Source organism: Zonotrichia leucophrys, chromosome Z (assembly GCF_028769735.1).
Source record: "Zonotrichia leucophrys gambelii isolate GWCS_2022_RI chromosome Z, RI_Zleu_2.0, whole genome shotgun sequence".
Taxonomy (NCBI): Eukaryota; Metazoa; Chordata; class Aves; order Passeriformes; family Passerellidae; genus Zonotrichia; species Zonotrichia leucophrys.
Genome location: NC_088200.1, coordinates 34488893 through 34504532, shown reverse-complemented (window position 1 = coordinate 34504532; position 15640 = coordinate 34488893). Strand labels below are relative to the sequence as shown.

Here is a 15640-nt window from a genome sequence, read left to right as displayed (position 1 = left end):
CTGATGTTTCATAGTCCATGGCTACTCCCTTTTCCTTTTTGAATTCTTAGCTAGGACAAAATGAGGGAGTGGTCACTTCTGTCCTGGAGGTGTTTGCAAGTGGGGAGAAACTTGCCATTTCATAAGCATCAAACTCCAGAGGCATGTTCCTGATCTGTACTTCTCAACTTGTCCCGCTGTTACCGCTGTAGTCTTCATTTAAGCTATCTCTTTCCCCCAGTGGGCTTACTTTCTATTTCCTGTGATAACATATGCTATGAATAATTTCTGTCTTGTATATAAATGTACCAAAGTAATATTTTTAAATTGAATATTATGATTTAGTATATATTTGTATAGATTTTCTCTAGTGGCATTTTGTTGGACTGAGATATAATGCCCAGACAGCTGTTTGGCAGGGGGGATCATATATTTTTCACCCCCATGTCTCAGTTTTTCGTCTCTGTTTTTCTCTGGAGATTCTGTGTCCTGCCCAGGATGACAAGCATAAGTTTAATTAATGACCAGTAGATTACAGTAATTCTCTAGCTAGGTTGTACTTGAGAACTGGTAATTCTTCTAATTTGTTGATGCTGCCAGGATGTATACTCATAATATGGCTATCTTTTTTTAATATGCTTTACCAAAGTGTGCCAGGTCCATCGCTAAAAGTGTCTTTTTGTATGCCCTCCATCTTCTAGTTTGTCACAGTTATTTGGTGTTGATTGTAAGGAATGACTGTAATTACCTTTGGAAAGGTTGCAATCAGTATTTTCTTTTATACTTCAGGTTTTCTTATTGTTTCTTTTTAATAACTATTTTTCATTTTTACTTTTTGATGGCAAAATTGAATCATGTAGAATGAAGTAGCTGGGTGGGAAGAGATGGGTTTTCCCACAGGGAGCATTGGATCACCTTCAGGCCACAGTGAGTGGCTCTCAGAAGGCCACGGGGCGTGTGTCAGGCAAACCCAGCAGAGCAAGCTTGGGCAGGAACATCACAAGCCTGAAGTGAGAAGCAGGGAGCAGTAGCCAGCTAGATCTGAGGCACCAAAGGAACTCCTGGAGTTTGCTGCCACTCAGAAAGTCATTGATCTAATAGAAACACAGGTGGGAGCTGTCTTCAAGGAGGCAGTGCAGACTCTATTATTTGAATACTGTTTTGGAGTCACCTTTTGACAAGTCTGCTTTTCCCAAAATTAGATCCTGTCTTTCATGTATGTGAAGAGTAACAAAGATCTTTGTGACTGAGAATTGTTACTCCACCCTGGAAGCTTGTTCTTGAACTTTCTCATTTGTCACCTTCAACCTCAGTTCTCTCAGGCTGTCATATCTGTGGAGAGGTTGTGGCTGTGGTAGTCTGGTCCAACAGCTTCAGAAGTGAAGGGAACAAGCTTTTCAGTTCAAGGTTCATCCTTAAAGCCGTTCAACTTTATTAAGAAAGCATGTGGGATATTTCACCTGTCAAAGATAGTTCTCCACTGGTACTTAGATTCTGTCTTCACCTTTAGATTGGATGCTGCCTTGGTAGTAGTGAGAGCCTCATTCTTTGATGGTCACGGTTCAACTATGACAATCAACTAAACCCCACACGGCTGGAGGAGCTCACTCTAGCTCGGTGGTGGTGGGAAGAGAATAGGTGAGAAGACTCATGAGTTGAGATAAAGACAGTTCAATATGCAAAGCAAAAGCTATGCACGTGAAAAAGGCAAAACAGGGAATTCATTCACCGATTCCTATGGGCAGGCAAGTGTTCTGCTATCTCCAAGAGTGCAGGGTAACAGTGACTTAGAAAGACAAACACCCATCCTTCTGAACATTACATACTTCCCTCAGCTTTATTGCTGTGCACAGTGCTCTATGGTATAGAATGTCTCTGTTGTTCAGCTGGGGTCAGCTTTCCCACTTGTTTCCCTTTACTACTGGGAGGAACTCCCAATCTCCTCACTAGTGGAGTGGGATGAAAAGCAGAAAAGGCCTCGGCTGTGTGTCAGCACTGCTTAGCGGTAGCTAAAATATCCCTGTATTACTAAGACTGTTTGCAGCACAATTCCAAAACAGAGCCCATACCAGCTAATAGGAAGAATATTAATCTAGCCAAAAGCAGCACATCCATCATCCATTATTTTGTGTCTTCAGAGCCAGAAAGCTAACACTCTCTGTGTATATCCCTTATCCAAGCTGCAGAATGCAAAGTCCGAACATGAACGTTAGCTGTACCTTTGATTTTTTTGATTCTACTGCAAGATATTTAAGAACTGTTCTAAGACTTTGACTATCTGGCTAGATGTGTAGGTGGGCAAGCATGAAGGCAGATCAAGTAACATTAGGGAAAAGTTTCTATCCATTTTATCTTTTGGGGGCTCCTTTCACACTTCTTTTAAGCATACTACTGTTCCTGCAGCCTAAAGGCAAGTTGTTGATCTATTCTTCTTCATGCAGTTGAATAAAGCCACAACTTCTTGGGTTTTCTGTGTGTTGCTTTATGAGTGCCTTTAGTGCTAATTATGATATATGGATGACATACTTGGAATTGTGGGTAATGAAAAGATGCTTCCCTTTTTTGTTATTTGTAAATACTTGCTCTAGGGAACAAAGATACAATTATATTATGCAATCCTAAAACTCTTTAGCTTGCACCATGTGTGAATAATATTTGGCAGACAAAACTTTATGAAAAAATGTTACTTTGAGGCTTATTCCCCTAGAACTCATGCCTAATAAGAATGTTATTCACATTATCAGTGATCCTTTTTCTGTTCAGTGTCAAGTTACCTCATCTCTAACAAGGAGCAGAAAAGGATGACTTTTAACTGTGTTGCTTTTTATCCAGCTTCACAAATGAATTAGCTGTTTCAGAGTTCTGTGTAAATGGAAAGCATTAATTTCACCAGTGAGTAATTCACTGATATATGTGTGTGTGTGTGTGTGTATATATATGTCTACAGTTCAATATTTATTTGGAAACCTCTAACATGGTGCATACGTGCTCCGTAGAATGACATGTTACAATGTATCTTGTGTTATTCACTTAGCACTTGTCCACATTATGGTTCATCTGTTACCTTTCTGAGAGTTTGGGGAAAAAAAATACGTAAATTCAAATACCTTATTAATGTCTAAGTGTTTTTCAAGAAATGAACAAGTATTTAGAAGGCATCTGTTTTGTTTTACTTGTGAAAGTCATCCGTCTGAGAGACACAGACAAGTGGGTATGCAGAAGTAGGTCCTGAACAGTCACTTAAAAACCTTTCACTCACAATTTGAGTGGAATGGCTATTTAGACCAAATTGAAGCTCTGTGAAATCAAGATTAATACTTGAGGCACTAGAACTTCAGGTTGAAATATTCAGGGATATACAAAGCACTTTTGGTTTTGGTCAGTTTTGCCTGTACTATTAAGGTGTCTTTTTGACTGATAGATATGAAAAATATTAATAATTAATACTTTGGTATTGCATGAGCAGGCTTAAATTTTTAATTAAGATACAAGATATGTAGTCTGTTGTGGTAGTGTGAGTGGTGTGTAGAAATTCTCAGGTTTGGGAGAGAAAGCTGTGTATTTATTAATTCTAAAACAAACTCCAAGTCTTTTATTGGCTTCAGATACTGAATCTCAGAATAAAATTGCCTTGATCTTGGCAATGAAAGGATGTTTGAGCTCCCAGGCACTAGGAAAATATACTTTTTAAAGTCATCTATAACAAAGAAAAAGTTGTAAAATATTGATCCTTGCTTAGCACAACCCCAGGACAACCATGGTTGCCAGCTTCATTCTGATCAAAGAGCATTTATTTACTTCAGAATAAAATAGTCCAGGCTGGAAGAAAGCCTGGATGAAACATGAAGCATGTAATCTACAGGTAATAAGATACATAATAAAAAGATGCTGACAAATCAAGCTTATAGGTGGGGGTTTTATGTGTCCAGTAAGAACAGTAATTATGAAAGATGGATGTACTTTTTCAAGAGGAGGGAGTGCTTCCAGAGAGATTTTTACTGTTGAGTAAAAGTTGTGGCTGGTGGTTTTATCTCCATTTTGTTGCATTTTCATTCTTAGCCCTGAAACTGTTTGCTGTTGACAGAACAGCTGCAATTAATTGTATTTTTAATTATGGGCTGATTTATTTACAGATCTCAATAGAGAATGACTACCTGGGACCCAGAAGAATTGAGAGTCTGCAAAAAGAAGATGCTGATTGGCAGAAAAAAGCTCACATGGCTGTGCTTTCTATTCAAGATCTTACAGTTAAATATTTTGAAATAACAGCTAAAACACAAAAAGGTAGTTATTTCCTGTCATCCTATCCATCACATAAAAAATTAAATTATTTAATGTTTATTATGCCTATGTTGTACCATGAGTTATTTTTTTCATCAATTCTTCGTGAGGAAAATGCAGTTATCATTCCTATTTGTTTTTTCTTCTGTGTCTGTTTGAATCTTTCACTTGTAAACCTTTTCAGAACATCATCAGCAGTGAACAGAATAGAAATTTTAGGTAGAAGTTTTACAGCCACTTTCTCAATGTAATTGTATTAGTGGTACTCTGTATTTGCAAAGGATTTAGGAGCATAGAGTCCCTGGTTCATTCTGTTTTCTGTATTGGATATGGCAGACCCTCATAGTAAATGTTAATTGTCTCCCAGTTGATTTCCTTTTCTAGTCTTCCTTGCCTTTCAGTAATTTTTTTCATAACTAAGCATTAAGCAGCACCTCAGTTTAACTACCCAATGAAAGCTGCTCTGTTGTTCAGAAGCCTTCATAGATACAGCCTTGGCTTTTCTGTGTTTGAAGAGTGTGATGGTTTCACTGAAAAGTGGTACAGTAAAACAAGGTCAGATGACTTGGTGTGTACACCCATGCTCTCATCCTTGTACCATTTTAACTTAAATAACCAGTTTAATAGGGCAAACAGACCTTTTTCTAGTTCACTGACAGAGTTTGTCCTGGTGTCCTCCCCTGCCTAACTGCAGGTCCCTGTTTCTTTCTTTGCCTTGGTGATAGTGATTGTGCAAGATCCACAGGAGAAATCCTTTTTTGACTGGTAGGTCTCTTGTCATCTCTGTACATGACTGCTACATCTGACTCAAGAGATGCAGGGCACTGCAAATTTACTCTGTTCAGTGACCACCCAAGTTAATGCGAAATTTCACCTTACTCTGACTGGATGACTTAATAGGTTAGAGCATGTTGGAATAAATTTAATTAGAGGAAATTCTAAATGTACTAATCAGCTTTGCTCCTTTTCTAGTATGACATAGGCAGCCAGTAAGATACACTACTAGCTGACAATGCATATTTATAAAAATTTACTTGTTGTTTTTGTTCACCTGATTTTTTTATGTACAGCAGTCAGGATTTGGGACAAAACCAGTGGAAAGTGACATGCCTGAAGGCTGATTACAGTGAAGATCTTTAAAATACAGGTTGCTTACCTGTTTTTTGTGTTTGGAGTTTTTCTTGGCCTCCTGCTGATCGCAGGGTAGTCTTACATATCCAAATGTTAACAGACGGCAGAGGAAAAACACATGAAAATGTAAAGGTGCTTCTTATTACCTAAGAACAGCATGTAATAGCATGCGGAGACTTAATGCCACCCCTTTGATTCAATTACTTTTGTGGCTTTTGCTTTGCAATGCTAAGTACAGTGTCACATGACCTGTATATTAACAGTGGTGAAAATCTTGTATGTGTCCGCCTAGATGTTATCTGGGGCCCAAGAATAATAAATTCGAATCATGCAAGGGACTTCTGCATTTTGAGTTAAAAGATAGGTGTTGTTTTAATGTCATGCAGTGTTCTTACAGAATTGCACTTGAAGTTAAGCTGAAATATTTGTTTTAAGTAGTATTTTTTTCAGTCTTCAGATTGACTTTAATTTATGACTGTACTATAAATGTTATTAAGGTAAGCTGGAGACTTTAGTAGCTGATAATTGGTGGTTATAGAAGTGGGGAAAATTTGGGATCCTGTTCAAGACCAAATAGTTGTATTAATGAGATTTTTATGAAGTACAAATGTGTGCATTTTCTTTGCAGCGGGATCACTAGTGTTTGAAGAGTAGACTAGTAAGATGCCTGCCTCTTTTTTTTTCCTTTCTGTAGCTGTGTACGATCGAATGCGAGCAGACCAGAAAAAATTTGGTAAGGCAGCATGGGCAGCAGCAGTGGAACGTATGGAAAAGCTTCAGTATGCGGTTTCTAAGGAGACTTTGCAGTTGATGCGTGCTAAAGAAATCTGTTTGGAGCAGAAGAAGCATGCGCTGAAAGAGGAGGTAAGTTTTCATGCCAGCAAGTAGAAAATTAAAGCGCACAGAAAGAAGCGATGTTAGACAAATGATGTTGCAATGTAGGTGTGGTGAGTTTTGTGCCACTTACATATGTTTTCTGCTTACCTTTTCCTGGTTAGTCAACCAGAAAGACAGTTTTTACTGTAAATGTTTACAGCCATCCACTGGGATGAGTAAAATGAAGATAAAGGATAGGACAGAAATTGGCTGCTGTGTAATCTACAGTTAAGCTCTGAGACATGACCACTTTTTCAGAATAGCTCTGACATTCCAGATGGAAGGTGTCTAACCACTGGTAAATATATGGGTAGCTGGATGGTTGTGTTGCACTCTTCCTCTGCTTACCTTAATTACTAAGGTAATCTTCCAGAGGGGGCTGTACTAGTTACAGTTTTCCTGAGGAAAGAGTTCATGCATGAAACTGTGCTTAAATGCCTTAGCAGGAAAAAAATCCACATTTATTGGATTTTATGATGTCTCAAAAGTAACAGTGTTTCAAATTCTCTTTTAAACTTTGCTACCATATGGATGTTTGATGCAAAGAACTTTCTGTCATACTAATGTTAGTGTGTGTTCTAGCAATTAGATGATTGTTTTAGGGGAACTTTTCAAACGTTTCAGCAAAATTTGACTAAACTGATGGTGCTGTTATGAAAAGGTTATCCAGAGAGCTCACGACTTTAGCACTGCATAGGCTGTTAGATTTGTAAGGCTGATAGACTACGTGTCTATTTTGGGAGCTTCTGTAGAAGACAGCTTGATCTCCAGGGAAGAGAGAGTACATGCAAGACCCAGAGAACAAAAATAGGTTTACCGCATTTCAATGCTCTTTAGATTTGGAAATCCAAGAGTTGTCTGAAAACCTGAGTTTATCAGGCTGTTGTCATTCTTAGTCAAGAGTTGATGAGTCAATCCAGCACAACTAATTGGAAATATATTGAATATTTTCACTTAGAGTAACTGTGCATCTTCTTTTTGTGGCACATTTATTTTTTTCCCTGTTGAGACCTGTGCATTTTCGTAGAATGAGATCTCAGTCTGGTAAATGAGTGAGTGTTTGATCTGATATGCTCAAGTATTAGGCACTGCACAGGAAAAGAAAGGATTCCTTGTAGTATACATCAGGATGAAAGTGAGCTATGAGTTTGGGGCTTTTGGGGACAGAGAAATAAGGAATATCTAATGGCCATGGTGCTTTGGGATGGTGTATTACAAGGTATAGAGAGCTCTCAGTCTGAGTATAGTGACAGGGAGATAGCACTAACCAGGTTCTGCTCTGATACACACCATGTCTTCTGAGAATGTAAAAGGTTTAAGTATAAAGAGTTGAATGTGAAAAACTTGACTGGGAATCCCATCTTTGCAAAGAATGGTGACAGTCTTATAAAGATAATGTTTGTAGAACTGAAATACCTCCTGGCAAATCATTTAGCGACTATATTCTAGAAGATAAAAACAGGATATTTGTTTGAAGATACTAAAATGCTCAAGAAATTAATACATCTGGATGTTAGCTGAGAAAAACGACAATTCAGAGCAAAGACGTGATATGACTTCACTTGAGGAAAGTGTTTGTGTTCTATGGATCTATGGTCTATGGATATTTGAACATGCAGTCTTGGAGAAGAAATTTTGTGCAAGGGCATATTGTAGTAAAAGAAGGGGAAATAGCTTTAAACTGAAGGTGGGTGAAAATTTTCAGAAGAAATTCTTTGAACTTTGAAGAAGCAACACTGGAACAGGTTGCCCAGAGACATTGTGGATCAACATCCTGAGAAGTGTTCAAGGCCAGGTTGGATGGAGCTCTGAGCAACCTGGTCTAGTATAAGGCGTCCCTGCCCTGTGGAAGGATTAGAACTTGATGACACTTCAAATTCCTTCCAATCCAAGCTGCTCTATGGTTCAATGAACGCAGCCACTCTGATTGGTATAGAGGCAACAACAAATACTGTGGAGATTAAATTATTTTCTTTCCTTAGTGCAGAAAGTTGTGACATTACAGGAAATTGAACTTGGATCTCCCCAATTTAGAGTTTTTGTTCCACCAGTGTGGTGTTTTAACCCCAGCCAGCAACCAAGAGCCATGTGGCTGCTCACTTGCTCCCTCACAAGTGGGATCAGAAGGGTTGAAAGCTAGAAAACTCATTGAAGTAAAGACAGTTTAATAGGGAAAGCTAAAGCCAAACATGTGAGCAAAGCAAAATGAGGATTCATGTCTTCCCAGGGGCAGACAAGCATTCAGCCACCTCCAGGAGTTCAAGGCCCCGTCACAGGTAGCTGACTTGGGAATATGAAACTCCACTAACTCCTAACGTCCCTCCCTTCCTCTTTCTTCCCCCCACTTTATATACTGGGTGTGATGTCACATGGTCTGGAATATCCCTTTGGTCAGCTGGGGTCACCTGTTCTGGTTGTGTCTCTTCCCAACCTCCAATGCACTTCCATCTTTCCTGCTAGAGTGACCATACAAAAAGCATATAAGACCTTGGCTCTATGCAAGCCCTGCTCAGCAATAACAAAACCATCTCTGTATTATTAACCCTGTGTTCAGCACAAACCCAAAACACAGCACTAAAACAGACACTGAGAAGAAAATTAGCTCTAGTCCAGCCAAAACCAGCACAGCTGCAGAATGCTGCCCCTACTGTTCCCATGTTAAATTTCTTTGTGTTTCTTTCACGATGTTGATCAACCTGAGAGCTACCAAGGATGCAGAAAATTAGTAGTACAGATTAGGTAAAAACTTATAAGAATTGCTCTCAATTAAGAAAAGAAATTTTTAACAGCATATATGGAAATATGTCCAAAAGTGATAATTTGTTTTGAATTATCACACATTATGAGTATCTTACATGAAGTTTTAACATAAATTGTTGAAATTCAAGGTCTTTGTTTTACTTTTTCATGGGGAGCCATTATGTAGCTAGGATATCTGCCCATGAATCATACAGCAGTACTGATTTCCCATTTCTTTTGCACCTGAAACTGAATAAAGTGGCGGGGTACCCCTAAAACAGAGCAGGTAACTAACATCATCTGTAGTGTATGCTCTTTGTAGGGCAAAGGTGCAATTGTCAGATGCTAAGGTCCTAGATCAGACAGATACATGCTGGTATTTCTTACATAAGGTCTGAATGGCTGACTGTATTGAGCAGATAAATCTTGTTTGACTGAATGAAAGAGAATGGTTGCAGTTCACTTAGGTTGTGTGTTACTTTTCTATTCAAACATATAATACAAATGAGTACTGAAATATATATAAGTATTTTAATCTGTGTTATTTATTCTCCTGTGAAGGACTCCAGAAAGAACAGAACAACTAAATTGTCATTACAGGATGATCAGTGCATGTATTTATCCCTGTTTGCACATCCTTTCACATTTTTTCCTCCTTTTACAGGTTTCCTCCTTTCACATTTCTCCTTATATGGGTTTAAACTGTAGCTTTCTAGATGCCTACTTCCAGACTTGGGATTGAAGATAGTAGAATTCTAATTTAATAAAGTATCTTCAGGGAATCAAGTGGTAGAGTAAAAGAATGTGTGTGGAGTGTTTCACACTATGCACTGTATGACTTGACACTTGACAGTTGCAAAGTGTAATTCAATGCAAATTGAAAATTTGCAAATTGCAGTTACAAAATGTAATTCAATGGCTTTATTTCATTGCCATGTAGAAAAAAGTCAGTTATTAAAGGCATCTTAAAGTGTGTGTCTGGTCAGGACATATCTTAAGGACTTGCTGTGTTCAATTTTAACATGTTGCATTTACTGTATCAGACAGTATCTAGATGTAATAATAAAATCTGTGGTTTTGTTCTCATAATTATCCTGGAGTTGTATGGTTTTTGTTTGTTTGTTGTTTTCTCTTTTTATTTAGATGCAGAGCCTGAAAGGTGGTACAGAAGCATTAGCCCATTTGGACCACTTAGAAGCTGATTACTATGATCTACAGCTTCAGTTATATGAAGTGCAGTTCGAGATCTTGAAATGTGAAGAGCTGCTACTGACAGCACAGCTTGAAAGCATCAGAAGATTGATGTCAGGTGCTTCATTATTTCAATTAATACAAATCTGTGAAAGATAATTTTCTTCCTAGGAGTCCAGGGGAGCCCGTGGGAGTGAAATGAGAACAGATTCTTTGCCATGTGAAGAGCTGCAAAAGTACTGTGAAATTAAAATTTACACCTGTTTATAAGGCATATACATACACATAAAGAAGTTCTGGTATGGTTCTCATTGCCTGTATTTGGAAATTTGCATATAAGATGTGCAAACTATGTATGTTTGAAGAACTAAGATGAGGGAGGAGGAGATGCCTTAATTACTGGACTTGTCTGAAAATATGCAATATGCATTGATATTGCTCATTTTTTGAAAGTGACGAGTTTTCAAAAGCTATATCTGCAAATGGGATTCCTTTTGCTACACTTGAAGCTCATATTGTTATCTCAGATTCAGAGCAGCAATGAAAACCTTATGCTTCCAGAACTATCCTACTACATCTCATGTACTTAGAAACTGTGGAAAGAGTACATGTAAATCATACAGCATTTTTCAATCCAGTTCTATCCTTTAGACCTTTTCATTTTTAATGTTTGTATTTAAGCAAGCCTTGTTTTGCTGTTTTTAAGAGTGTAGAGGTTGAATAAAAAATTTTGCTATGGATAGAAAATTCTCCGAAGAGAAGTTTGAAGCTGGATTGTATTTTGAGTTGCCACTGGAAAGGGAGAAAACAAAGGTATCACAGATTTGTCTCACTGTAACAATTATCTCCACCTTTATGGCTTCTGATGGAAACAACTATAACTGTATGCTTGGAACATAAGGGTTGGAAATTTTGTAAATGAGTTACAGAAATGTGGCAGCTTTGACTGGGTAGAGAATTAGTGCTTTTGAGGTAGATAGATTTTGGACTGGGAAATCAGACATGTAGTTTTGGTACTGAAGATGTCTGCTTATTTATGAACTGAAAGAAATCCCCTGAACAGGAGATAGAGAAGATGTGTATCAAAATCCTTTGTCTTTGGTGTAGTAATAGTAAAACATCTGGGCTGTCAGAGACTAAGCTGTAAAAATGTCACAGGGCAATATAATTTGTTATTCATGTTTTCTCCAGAAATCTCAGAAAAGACCTCAACCCACCACCTAATCCAAAATAAAACCCTCAGACACCTAAACCATCACCCTATTCCTTCCCGCATGGCAACAAAACAGTTCACCATTCCAGAATGGCTTCCTTTGCTAGTTTAAATTTGTAAGATACTGCTTAATAATAAATCCAAAACTATCCCATAGGACAGAAGATGAAAAATACAGTTCCTAAGTGTCTGGGAATTGTTCAACACGTGAAATTACCTTCTCAGGCTTTCCTTAGGTAGATAGAACAATTAATGTGAAAAATAATGTGATGTGCAAGTGACTACATATGTTTCAGACTATTCAATACCAAATCTGAATTCAACCATCTAAAACATTTAGTGGTCTTTCAATATGTGTTGTTTCCTATGACATCAAAAGAAAAGCATGGACTGTTAAACTTTATTTTTGAAGTGTGCTGATAGTCAAGTAAGAGACTTTGATTTTGCACATCTGTATGATTTGAAATTTCATGTGTGTAAGCTGAGTAGATGCTGTTGCTTCTCTCTAGTCTCTGACTGTAGTGGTTCTGCAGAGATAATTCAGAGAATTCTCGACTAATGTTCTGAGAGCATGGTTTGAATTGACTGCAGTTGGCTGTGACCTAGAGGAACATCTTTGTAATAGATACATCTTTGATAATAGATTTTCATATTATGAGCAGCACTAGTCATTAAGCAAATACCTGCATTGAAATTGAAAAAATATGAGTTTGTTAGGTAGAATTTACAATTTCTGTTACTCATATGAAGTATGAGTACATTCTTGTCAAAATGGTTTTGTGATGAGTGAACTTCTATATTTCTGGTTTTAACTTTGCATTAAAGTCTTGTAAAGCAAAATTCAGGTGTAAATTCTCCCATTTTATAACTGCATGATGAAATATAATTATCAGACATGAGTCTTCTTCTTACTCAGTGGTATCTCAAAGGCAGTTCCAGTTACATATTGGTGAAGCTTTACAGGGTTTTTATTTTTTAAGCTGAGTGCTGAAGTAAAGGGACTGTTTGGTATATTTTACTAGCTTTTCTTTTAAGGTGAATATCTTGCTGTGCTTTATTGTCTGGTCCTGCCATGGCTTCTGCTGAGCTGAAATCAGCATGGCAGTCGGAATTCTGGTTGCAGCAGAGACTGTACACACAAATTACATGAAGTGACAGCTTCATGACAACAGCTTTTAAAATGGACTGTGTACTGAGGAAAATCCTGTGCCTTTCCCCAAATAATCAAGTAGCTGAAGTAGGAGAAATTACAGTCCTCCTGAAAGTAGTTGAAAAAAAGGTTTGATATTGCTGTGGAATAGACACTTGACAGACATGCCAGCTGCATCTGCCCGTTTCATACAGCAGTAATGCATTTCCTTCTTGCTGTATGACAAATATATCCTACTTTGTATGCCAGTGGAATAAGAACAAGAGGTCTTCGCTGCTTCTTCATCCCAACATCTTCAAGGATTTATATTCACCACACTTTCCTTCTTGGCAACAGATGAGAAGGCAGCATTTAAAGATGAGCTCAGTGTTATTCCAAATATTTCACTCAGGAAGCTAAAAATCATGAGTGTTGATAAAACTATTAGTAATTACCTCCTTTTCAGGCCTATAATGCTTTGAAGGATTGCCTTGAAATTGCCCTCCCTCCCAGAAGTGGTGACTGGGACATCAAAAACCTGTGAGAGGGTTTTGGTGTCCTGTTGTGTGAGTCCCTTACATGAAATTACAAGTTGGTTGTAACAGAAGAATCTCATACTGAGGACTTCAGATAGTCTTGTCTATCCTGAACTTCATGGTGAAGACTGGAAAAAATTGCTACACACCTTGGGTCCCTTGTGAGACCCAAAGACATGCATGGGCATTGTGTTCAAATTAGGCTGCACATTATAGCTGTACGTTTAAAATTGCATTTGTGTTTTAATACTCTGAGCTTGCCTGAATAGCAGGCTGAGCTTCACTGGTATTAATTTCTGTTTTTCATAAAGACCTTAAAGCTGCACAGTGCCTTGCTGTGTAATGCTTTTCCTCTGACCTATTGATTTTTGGTAGTAGTCCTCTGAAAGGGCTGTGGCATTCTTCTGCATCATATCTTGCAAGTCAGTGGGAAGGTTGTTGTTGAGGAATACAAAATGTTAATCAAATGCAAACCATTGATTTGATTTTTTAATTTTTTTTTTTTTTTGCTGACATCTTTAAAACAGAGAAGAGAGATGAAGTGGTGTATTATGACACTTACGAAAGTATGGAAGCCATGCTTGAAAAAGAGGATATGGCAACATCTGTACACTTGCAAAAAGAGGAGCTGCAAAAGTTACAACAAAAAATCCGCCAGCTGGAAGCAAGGCGTGGACGTATTTCAGCCAAGAAAGCCTACCTCAGAAATAAGAAGGTACTGTTTAATTGCCTTTTTTTTTTACATAATTAGCAAATTTAATAAAACTTCAAAAGGTTTCCTTGCAGATACAAGTTTTCCAGAACTCTTGTGGATTACATTCAATGTTTGCTAAAAGTTGTTTTGCAGAATACAAAATAAAATAGCATGTATTATTATATCGATACATTTAAGATTCTGTTTACCTTTCTTGTAGCTGTAAAGGAACCTTCAATTACTTTGAAGTCAACAAATAGAAATAAGTTTATTAAATAATCAGAATACTTTCATGCAGGAAGTCCATGCTAGAATGAATGTTTTTAGGGACAGTAAAAGTATCGGCATAGTTTTGTATATGTTTGCCAGAAAGAAATTTCAAGTGTGTTTCTCACTAGTGAATTCTATTTTCATTCTCTTACCATCCTTTTAAACTTATGTCATGTGTTGTTGATACTCTGTGTTTGGCAGATCTATATGAAATGCGGTCTGTATTCTTAATTTATAATTCTGGGTGTGCTATTTAGGTCAAAGTTTTGGGAGACCATTGTAATAATTGTTAGAAAATCAGTTCCACCCCACACTATGTGCTGTAAAACTATGCAGAAATGTCAGTTGACAGGACTCATTCTGGTTTAGAGTGATTGGTCGGTTTGGTTGTGTGTTTGCAGTCATGCCCTTTATGTGAAAATGACTCCTTCATATAAAGAGTTCTAGCAGATTGACAGTAAACCATTCAGGTTTTGCCTTTCCTTCATAACTAATATATCTATTTCTGTATTGTCATGGTTTGACACTGGCACAATGACAGTGGCCCCATGAAAATACCTTCTCCCGGGTGTCTACTGTGAGATGGGACCAGGAATAGAGCAAAGCAGGCTCCAGCTTAGGAATAGAAGGAAAAAAAAACTTTATTAACCTACAATATATAAAAGAAACACACAAAACTCAGGATGAAAACCTTCCAAACATTCCTCCTTCCCCCAAGCAAGTTCCCAATGTGTCACAGTAAGACAAAACCTTGGACTCTCATTCAGTTGCCACGCCTCAGATCACCAACTCTCAGTCCATCAACACCCTTCAGATAATCAATTCTCAGTTCATGAAGAGGAGTCCTTCTTGTTCCCATGTCACTCATGGCACCACCTGGAGAACATCTGCCATCGTGACCTCTTCCGTCCATGTCCAGTGCTCTCACCACTGCACATGGACCAGAGCTGCTTCTAGGGTTTTCCTTTGAAGGATGCTTTGTCCAGTTCCAAAAAGAGCACAGTCTCTCGCTTTTGGGACACCTGTCCCCCCACAAATTTCACTCCCTGGGGCCGAGGGTTCTCAGTACTGAACTCTGTTGCCTCTCAGCCATTGCCTCCCCCTGGATGTAGTCTCTGTGTCACAGGAAACATGGTTCTGTCCATGGTTATACAAGAAAAGTCCAGTTAAGGCCACTCCATCATCTCCTGCCACCTAGTATTCTTCTCTACTCATTCAACTGCAGGAGGATCAGCCTTTGCAAGGTTTCCGCCATCCAAGAAAAGGGTTAAAAGTTTCAGGCTCTGCCTGTCCAGAACTCCCACGGCTACCGGGCACCCCCCTTCTCCTTTTCGCCGGTCCTGCTATCAGATTTCAAGGTGGCACCGGGCTTTCTCTCTCCCCCCCTCTCCTGGGGGCGGAGTGAGGAGAAGGTGGCTGCCCGATGCCTCTTGGTGCTCCTCCACTCTTCCATCCTCAGGGCCCAGGCTATGCTCACCCGGCCTCATGGCTTCCCCTCCCCTGCCCAGCCACAGCAGCTGGGCAGGGGGGAGGTCTGAGCTCTTTCCCACCGGAACCCAAGAGAGGTTTTCCTGGGAGTTCTCTGCTTTTAACCCCGTATT

The 15640-nt window shown here is 38.6% G+C and overlaps 1 protein-coding gene across 1 annotated transcript in view; it reads left to right on the top strand.

The window, feature by feature from the left end:
* JMY (junction mediating and regulatory protein, p53 cofactor) overlaps window positions 1-15640 on the top strand; it is a 62809-nt gene that overhangs the window by 27704 nt on the left and 19465 nt on the right. Inside the window, exons 3-6 of the mRNA XM_064735547.1 lie at window positions 4113-4263; window positions 6086-6255; window positions 10150-10315; window positions 13603-13790. Coding sequence (XP_064591617.1) covers window positions 4113-4263; window positions 6086-6255; window positions 10150-10315; window positions 13603-13790 — 675 coding nt within the window. The remainder of the gene's footprint in view (window positions 1-4112; window positions 4264-6085; window positions 6256-10149; window positions 10316-13602; window positions 13791-15640) is intronic.